At 39.0% G+C, this 10595-nt stretch overlaps 1 protein-coding gene across 1 annotated transcript in view; it reads left to right on the top strand.

Moving 5' to 3' along the window:
- The window catches only part of LOC133663695 (semaphorin-5B-like), a 40612-nt gene that overhangs the window by 4079 nt on the left and 25938 nt on the right, over positions 1–10595 (top strand). The window contains exons 4-9 of the mRNA XM_062068380.1: positions 2035–2242; positions 4414–4531; positions 4588–4772; positions 9563–9706; positions 9762–9909; positions 9976–10201. Coding sequence (XP_061924364.1) covers positions 2035–2242; positions 4414–4531; positions 4588–4772; positions 9563–9706; positions 9762–9909; positions 9976–10201 — 1029 coding nt within the window. The remainder of the gene's footprint in view (positions 1–2034; positions 2243–4413; positions 4532–4587; positions 4773–9562; positions 9707–9761; positions 9910–9975; positions 10202–10595) is intronic.

Below are 10595 nucleotides of genomic sequence, written 5' to 3'. Positions count from 1 at the left end.
AGTGTCCTTGACCTTGTGAGTCTTCTTGACCTTGTACGTGTTCATGACCTTGTGAGTGTTCATGACCTTGTGAGTGTTCATGACCTTGTGAGTGTTCTTGACCTTGTAAGTGTTCATGACCTTGTGAGTGTCATTGACCTTGTAAGTGTTCATGACCTTGTGAGTGTTCATGACCTTGTGAGTGTTCTTGACCTTGTAAGTGTTCATGACCTTGTGAGTGTCCTTGACCTTGTGAGTGTTCATGACTTTGTGGGTGTTCTTGACTTTGTACGTGTTCATGACCTTGTGAGTGTCCCTGACCTTATAAGTATTCATGACCTTGTAAGTGTTCTTGACCTTGTGAGTGTTCATGACCTTGTACGTGTTCATGACCTTGTAAGTGTTCATGACCTTGTAAGTGTTCTTGACCTTGTAAGTGTTCATGACCTTGTAAGTGTTCTTGACCTTGTGAGTGTTCTTGACCTTGTAAGTGTTCATGACCTTTTAAGTGTTCTTGACCTTGTGAATGTTCATGACCTTGTAAGTGTTCATGACCTTGTGAGTGTCCCTGACCTTATAAGTATTCATGACCTTGTAAGTGTTCTTGACCTTGTGAGTGTTCATGACCTTGTGAGTGTCCCTGACCTTATAAGTATTCATGACCTTGTAAGTGTTCTTGACCTTGTGAGTGTTCATGACCTTGTACGTGTTCATGACCTTGTAAGTGTTCATGACCTTGTAAGTGTTCTTGACCTTGTAAGTGTTCATGACCTTGTAAGTGTTCTTGACCTTGTGAGTGTTCTTGACCTTGTAAGTGTTCATGACCTTTTAAGTGTTCTTGACCTTGTGAATGTTCATGACCTTGTAAGTGTTCATGACCTTGTAAGTGTTCTTGACCTTGTGAGTGTTCTTGACCTTGTAAGTGTTAATGATCTTGTGAGTGTTCATGACTTTGTACATGTTCATGACCTTGTGAGTGTCCCTGACCTTATAAGTATTCATGACCTTGTAAGTGTTCTTGACCCTGTGAGTGTTCTTGACCTTGTAAGTGTTAATGATCTTGTGAGTGTTCATGACCTTGTACGTGTTCATGACCTTGTAAGTGTTCATGACCTTGTAAGTGTTCTTGACCTTGTAAGTGTTCATGACCTTGTAAGTGTTCATGACCTTGTGAGTGTTCTTGACCTTGTAAGTGTTAATGATCTTGTGAGTGTTCATGACCTTGTACGTGTTCATGACCTTGTGAGTGTCCCTGACCTTATAAGTATTCATGACCTTGTAAGTGTTCTTGACCTTGTGAGTGTTCTTGACCTTGTAAGTGTTAATGATCTTGTGAGTGTTCATGACCTTGTACGTGTTCATGACCTTGTAAGTGTTCATGACCTTGTAAGTGTTCTTGACCTTGTAAGTGTTCATGACCTTGTAAGTGTTCTTGACCTTGTGAGTGTTCTTGACCTTGTATGTGTTCATGACCTTGTGAGTGTTCTTGACCTAGTAAGTGTTCATGACCTTGTAAGTGTTCTTGACCTTGTGAATGTTCATGACCTTGTAAGTGTTCATGACCTTGTACGTGTTCATGACCTTGTAAGTGTTCTTGACCTTGTAAGTGTTCTTGACCTTGCGAGTGTTCATGACCTTGTACATGTTCATGACCTTGTAAGTGTTCTTGACCTTGTACATGTTCATGACCTTGTGAGTGTTCTTGACCTTGTGAGTGTTCTTGACCTTGTGAGTGTTCATGACCTTGTGAGTGTTCTTGACCCTGTGAGTGTTCATGACCTTGTACATGTTCATGACCTTGTAAGTGTTCTTGACCTTGTACATGTTCATGACCTTGTGAGTGTTCTTGACCTTGTGAGTGTTCTTGACCTTGTGAGTGTTCATGACCTTGTGAGTGTTCTTGACCCTGTGAGTGTTCATGACCTTGTGAGTGTTCTTGACCTTGTGAGTGTTCATGACCTTGTGAGTGTTCTTGACCTTGTGAGTGTTCTTGACCTTGTGAGTGTTCATGACCTTGTGAGTGTTCATGACCTTGTGAGTGTCCTTCCTGCACAGAACACGGCAGCATCCTGAAGGCCTTGGCCACGCCCAACAAGAGCCTCCAAGGGTGTTACCTGGAGGAGATGGAGCTCCGCCCACTCGCCATGCGTCAGCCAATCCTGAGCCTGCAGATCCTCCACAGCGACCGCTCGCTCTTTGTTGGTCGAAATGATGGCGTCTTCAAGGTCCTTCTGGAAAGATGTTCCACCTACCTCAGTGACACGTGAGTACACACTTTTATATACTCTATAACACACTTTTATATACTCTATAACACACTTTTATATACTCTATAACACACTTTTATATAACGTATAACACACTTTTATATACTCTATAACACACTTTTATATACTCTATAACACACTTTTATATACTCTATAACACTTTTATATACTCTATAACACACTTTTATATACTCTATAACACTTTTATATACTCTATAACACATTTTTATATACTCTATAACACACTTTTATATACTCTATAACACACTTTTATATACTCTATAACACACTTTTATATACTCTATAACACACTTTTATATACTCTATAACACACTTTTATATACTCTATAACACACTTTTATATACTCTATATCACACTTTTATATACTCTATAACACTTTTATATACTCTATAACACACTTTTATATACTCTATAACACACTTTTATATACTCTATAACACACTTTTATATACTCTATAACACACTTTTATATACTCTATAACACTTTTATATACTCTATAACACACTTTTATATACTCTATAACACACTTTTATATACTCTATAACACTTTTATATACTCTATAACACACTTTTATATACTCTATAACACTTTTATATACTCTATAACACACTTTTATATACTCTATAACACACTTTTATATACTCTATAACAGTGATTTTCAACCTTTTTTAAGCCGTGGCACACTTTTTACATTTACAAAATCCTGCGGCACACCACCAACCAAAATGACACAAAATGACACTCTAACACAGTATATAATACATATAGTTAATAATATAGTTTTCTAAATGTATTTATACTCACTACTATTACAATGGCTTTACAAGCTCGCAGTATTAATGTTTCTGCCACAGTGTGGGACTTTTTTGATTTAGCTACGAGTTCAACAACAAGGTAGCAAGCTTTGAGGGCTCTCTTGTTTACCTTTGTGGTTTTTCTGAGAAAAGTTGCCTGTTTCTCATTATTTGTACGTAAGCGTACAAAATAGTCCATCGGGGTGTTTCGTTTGGAGATGGCGTTTAAGCTTGCTTGGCACCATGGCGCTATTGGATAGCTTCTCACCACACACCAAGCACTGCGGAGTCGGTGCTGTCGCATCCCCGGTGAAAGTCAATCCAAATGAAAGATAGCTTTCGCTTTATTGCCTCGAGCTCACCGTCTTTTTTTATTTTGTAGACCACTCATAATAGAGCCTTCATCTGGGTCAGAATTTTGTCCAGGACCCTGTTCGGCATTTGCATTTTCCCTTCTCAAAAACTTCTCCATCACTGTCACTTGCTCGCCTCCTTTTGCTGCGATCCCAAACTGTCACTGTCACGTGATGCGCAGCGCTAACTCGATTGTCTTTACAGGTATTTATCGCCCTCTGCTGCCACCTACTGAAATAGATGAGTATTACATTATCTGCCGCACTTTATTATAGCACGGACACCCGACAATGGTTAATTAGGAGATATTAAATAATTTCTCACGGCACACCTGACGATCTCTCACGGCACAGTAGTGTGCCGCGGCACACTGGTTGAAAATGACTGCTCTATATCACACTTTTATATACTCTATAACACACTTTTATATACTCTATAGCACACTTTTATATACTCTATAACACACTTTTATATACTCTATAACACACTTTTATATACTCTATAACACACTTTTATATACTGTATAACACACTTGTCACCTGACATGTGACACATGACATGTGACACATGTCACGTGACATTTGACACATGACACATGACACATGACACGTGACACATGACACGTGACACCTGACACGTGACACATGACACATGACACCTGACACCTGACACATGACATGTGACACATGACACATGACACGTGACACATGACACATGACACCTGACACATGACATGTGACACGTGACACATGACACCTGACACATGACATGTGACACGTGACACATGACACGTGACACCTGACACGTGACACATGACACATGACACCTGACACATGACACCTGACACGTGACACATGACACATGACACCTGACACATGACACCTGACACATGACATGTGACACGTGACACATGACACGTGACACATGACACGGGACACATGACACGTGACACCTGACATGTGACACGTGACACGTGACACGTGAGGTGTTTGCAGGCGGTGTCTAGAGGCCAGGGACCCGTACTGCGGCTGGGACGTGAGTCAGCGTCGCTGCACCACGCTGGAAGAAAGCAGCAACATGAGCCAGTGGAAGCAGAACATCACGACGTGCCCGGTGAGATCCAGCAAGTAGACGCGTCCCGCTCACAACGCCAACCTCTCCTTGTCCAGACGCAGAACCAGACCACTCACGGCGCCTTCGGGGACTGGACGCCGTGGCAGACGTGCGACCACGACCACGGCGCCGACGGCGTCAGCGCCTGCTTTTGCCGCTCCAGATCATGTGACAGCCCCGCCCCCCGCTGCGGGGGCAGGAAGTGCGCGGGCGCCACCATCCAAGTCGCCAACTGCTCCAGGTAACCCTCGCCACCGGACACTTGATTAGGTACACTGTGCTCGGGGTTGGCTGTTACACAAAGTGTCGTTACATGAAACGTAACATGAAACATCGTTACATGAAACGTAACATGAAACATCGTTACATTAAATGTAACATGAAACATCGTTACATGAAACATCGTTACATGAAACGTAACATGAAACATCATTACATGAAACGTAACATGAAACATCGTTACATGAAACATCGTTACATGAAACGTAACATGAAACATCGTTACATGAAACGTAACATGAAACATCGTTACATGAAACATCGTTACATGAAACGTAACATGAAACATCGTTACATGAAACGTAACATGAAACATCGTTGCATGAAATGTAACATGAAACATCGTTACATGGAACATCGTTACATGAAACGTAACATGAAACATCATTACATGAAACGTAACATGAAACATCGTTACATGAAACATCGTTACATGAAACGTAACATGAAACATCGTTACATGAAACGTAACATGAAACATCGTTACATGAAACATCGTTACATGAAACGTAACATGAAACATCGTTACATGAAACATCGTTACATGAAACGTAACATGAAACATCGTTACATGAAACGTAACATGAAACATCGTTACATGAAATGTAACATGAAACATTGTTACATGAAACATCGTTACATGAAACGTAACATGAAACATCATTACATGAAACGTAACATGAAACATCGTTACATGAAACATCGTTACATGAAACGTAACATGAAACATCGTTACATGAAACGTAACATGAAACATCGTTACATGAAACATCGTTACATGAAACGTAACATGAAACATCGTTACATGAAACGTAACATGAAACATCGTTACATGAAATGTAACATGAAACATCGTTACATGGAACATCGTTACATGAAACGTAACATGAAACATCATTACATGAAACGTAACATGAAACATCGTTACATGAAACATCGTTACATGAAACGTAACATGAAACATCGTTACATGAAGCGTAACATGAAACATCGTTACATGAAACATCGTTACATGAAACGTAACATGAAACATCGTTACATGAAACATCGTTACATGAAACGTAACATGAAACATCGTTACATGAAACGTAACATGAAACATTGTTACATGAAATGTAACATGAAACATCATTACATGAAACATCGTTACATGAAACGTAACATGAAACATCATTACATGAAACGTAACATGAAACATCGTTACATGAAACATCGTTACATGAAACGTAACATGAAACATCGTTACATGAAACGTAACATGAAACATCGTTACATGAAACATCGTTACATGAAACGTAACATGAAACATCGTTACATGAAACGTAACATGAAACATCGTTACATGAAATGTAACATGAAACATCGTTACATGAAACATCGTTACATGAAACGTAACATGAAACATCGTTACATGAAACGTAACATGAAACATCGTTACATGAAACATCGTTACATGAAACGTAACATGAAACATCGTTACATGAAACGTAACATGAAACATCGTTACATGAAACATCGTTACATGAAGCGTAACATGAAACATCGTTACATGAAATGTAACATGAAACATCGTTACATGAAACATCGTTACATGAAACATCGTTACATGAAACGTAACATGAAACATCGTTACATGAAACGTAACATGAAACATCGTTACATGAAACGTAACATGAAACATCGTTACATGAAACGTAACATGAAACATCGTTACATGAAACATCGTTACATGAAACGTAACATGAAACATCATTACATGAAACGTAACATGAAACATCGTTACATGAAACATCGTTACATGAAACGTAACATGAAACATCGTTACATGAAACGTAACATGAAACATCGTTACATGAAATGTAACATGAAACATCGTTACATGAAACATCGTTACATGAAACGTAACATGAAACATCGTTACATGAAACATCGTTACATGAAACATAACATGAAACATCATTACATGAAACGTAACATGAAACATCGTTACATGAAACATCGTTACATGAAACGTAACATGAAACATCGTTACATGAAACATCGTTACATGAAACATCGTTACATGAAACATAACATGAAACATCATTACATGAAACGTAACATGAAACATCGTTACATGAAACATCGTTACATGAAACGTAACATGATACATCGTTACATGAAACATCGTTACATGAAACGTAACATGATACATCGTTACATGAAATGTAACATGAAACATCGTTACATGAAACATCGTTACATGAAACGTAACATGAAACATCGTTACATGAAACGTAACATGAAACATCGTTACATGAAACGTAACATGAAACATCGTTACATGAAATGTAACATGAAACATCGTTACATGAAACATCGTTACATGAAACGTAACATGAAACATTGTTACATGAAACATCGTTACATGAAACGTAACATGAAACATCGTTACATGAAACGTAACATGAAACATTGTTACATGAAATGTAACATGAAACATCGTTACATGAAACATCGTTACATGAAACGTAACATGAAACATCGTTACATGAAACATCGTTACATGAAACATAACATGAAACATCATTACATGAAACGTAACATGAAACATCGTTACATGAAACATCGTTACATGAAACGTAACATGAAACATCGTTACATGAAACATCGTTACATGAAACATAACATGAAACATCATTACATGAAACGTAACATGAAACATCGTTACATGAAACATCGTTACATGAAACGTAACATGATACATCGTTACATGAAACGTAACATGAAACATCGTTACATGAAATGTAACATGAAACATCGTTACATGAAACATCGTTACATGAAACGTAACATGAAACATTGTTACATGAAACGTAACATGAAACATCGTTACATGAAACGTAACATGAAACATCGTTACATGAAACATCACACAAAATGTCATGTCAGGAACGCAGCACGAAATATCGTTATACGAAATGTTACACAAAGTGTGACATGAAATGTTATGACCCGCATCTTGGTTACGTGAAATGTCCTAACAAAACGTAACATGAAATATCGTAACATGAAATATCGTAACATGAAATATCGTAACATGAAATATCGTAACATGAAATATCGTAACATGAAATATCGTAACATGAAATATCGTAACATGAAACGTTACACAAAATGTCTTCGCAGTAGCCTAACACGAAATGTTGTTACGCGAAATGTCGTTACATGAAACGTTGCAACACAAAAATGTAACATGAAACGTTACACAAAATGTCGTGACAATAACATAACACAAAAAGTGGTTAAACTAAATGTCGTTACACAAAATGTCTTACAGGAAACTTGATTACGTCATAACACAAAACGGCGTTACACGAACACACAAAATGTCATGACAGTAACGTAACGTGGAATGTTGTTACACTAAATGTTGTTCAAGGAAATGTCATTACAAAAAAATGTCACAACATGAAATCTTGTTACATGAAACGTTGTTACATGAAACATTGTTTCACGAAATGTCACGACAATAACGAAACATGAAAAGCGGTTAAAATAAATTTCATTACACAAAATGTTGTTTCACAAAAAGTCATACAAAATGTCGTTATTGGAAATGTCCTAATACAAAACTTGATTACATGAAACGTTGTAACACAAAACGTCGTTAGATGGAACATTCTTACACTAAATGTCACGACACATGAGGTAACATGAAACTTTGTTCAACGAAATGGCATTACACGAAATGGCTTAACGAAATGTCGTTATACGAAACTTGATTACATGAAAGGTCATAACACAATATGTCACAACATGAAACGTTACATGATACGTTCTTACACAAAATGTCACGGCACATGACGTGACATAAAACATTGGTTACGTGAATTATCACAAAATGTGCTAACATGAAACGTGACACGAAATGGCGTTACAAAAAAGTCAAAACCACAAAATGTTGTTACATCCAACATTGTCACACAAAATGTCGTAACACGGAATGTCGTAACGCAAAATGTCGTAACACAAAATGTTGTAACACAGAATGTCGTAAAGCGAAATGTCGTAACACGGAATGTCGTAGCGCAAAATGTCGTAACATGGAATGTCGTAACGCAAAATGTCGTAATACAAAATGTTGTAACACAGAATGTCGTAACACGGAATGTCGTAGCGCAAAATGTCGTAACATGAAATGTAACACGGAATGTCGTAACATGGAATGTCATAACACGAAATGTCGTAACGTGAAATGTCGTAACGTGAAATGGCGTAACACGAAATGTTGTAACGTGAAATGTCGTAACGTGAAATGTCGTAACGTGAAATGGCGTAACACGAAATGCCGTAACAACGAAATGTCGTAAAACGGAATGTCATAACACTGAATGTTGTGACACAAAATGTAACACGGAATGTCGTAAGACGGAATGTCGTAACATGGCGTGTTTTAACGCGGAATGTCGTAACACGGAATGTTGTAAAACGAAGTGTTGTAACATGAAATGTCGTAACACGGAATGTTGTAACACAAAATGTAATATGGAATGTCGTAACACGAAATGTTGTAACATGAAATGTCGTAACACGAAATGTAGTAACAAAGATTGTCGTAACACGGAATGTCGTAACGCGAAATGTCATAACAGGAAATGTGGTAACACGGAATGTGGTAACAGGAAGTGCCCAGCCATGAAAATGTCAGTTCCTCAGCAGACAGCGACATGGTAGCTACACTGTGCTCAGAGTTTTTGGGTGTCGCCATAGAAACGGGGGCTGGACCCCGTGGTCGTCATGGGGACAGTGCAGCACCACCTGCGGCACGGGCTTTGAGCTGCGCCAGCGCTCCTGCAACAATCCCTCGCCGCGGCACGGCGGGCGCGTGTGCGTGGGTGCCGGCCGTGACGAGAGGTGAGGACCAGCCCTGGTCGGCGTTTTGCCGCTTTTGACTCTGGCGCGCTTGCAGGTTTTGCAACGAAGGACTCTCCTGTCCTCTGCCGGTCCTCTGGTCCCCCTGGGGCTCCTGGACCAAGTGCAGCAGCGAGTGCGGGGGAGGGGTCCACTCGCGGGTCCGCGCCTGTCAGAACGGAAACAGCTGCCCAGGATGCGCCCTGGTAAGGATTTCAAAATAAGAGCTGCAAACTGCACCTTCCAACGTCTTCCTGCTCCCCACCACTCAGGAGTACAAGGCGTGCAACCTGGAGGCGTGTCCTGAAGTGAAGAGGAACACGCCCTGGACGCCCTGGATGCCGGTCAACGTCAGCCAGGGCGGCGCCCGCCAGGAGCAGCGGTCACGCTACATGTGCCGCGCGCGCCTGCCCGACCCACACCAGCTGCAGATGGGACGCAGGAAGGTGGAGACGCGGTACTGCCCCAACGACGCCACCACCACCTGCCAGACGGACGGTAAGACCATATATATATATATATATATATATATATATACATATAAAAACAGTATATATGTATATATATATATATATACTGTATATATATTCATATATATATATATATATATATATATATATATATATATATATATATATATATATATATATATATATATATATATATATATATGTATATATATTGGTTTTTTTGTTCATGGTAAAAAACTAGCGGCTCAGTTGCCAGAAAATTGCTTTTTCACGATAAATTTCTGTCCAGTAGATCTGAGGATGTATTACTGTAAACAACAACAATTATGTAAACAACAACAATTATGTAAACAACAACCATTACTGTAAACAACAACAATTATGTAAACAACAACAATTACTGTAAACAACAACAATTATGT

The sequence above is a fragment of the Entelurus aequoreus genome, linkage group LG13, assembly GCF_033978785.1.
Source record: "Entelurus aequoreus isolate RoL-2023_Sb linkage group LG13, RoL_Eaeq_v1.1, whole genome shotgun sequence".
Lineage (NCBI taxonomy): Eukaryota > Metazoa > Chordata > Actinopteri > Syngnathiformes > Syngnathidae > Entelurus > Entelurus aequoreus.
Note: the sequence above shows the minus strand (reverse complement) of the source record. Positions and strands in the feature narration are given on the sequence as shown.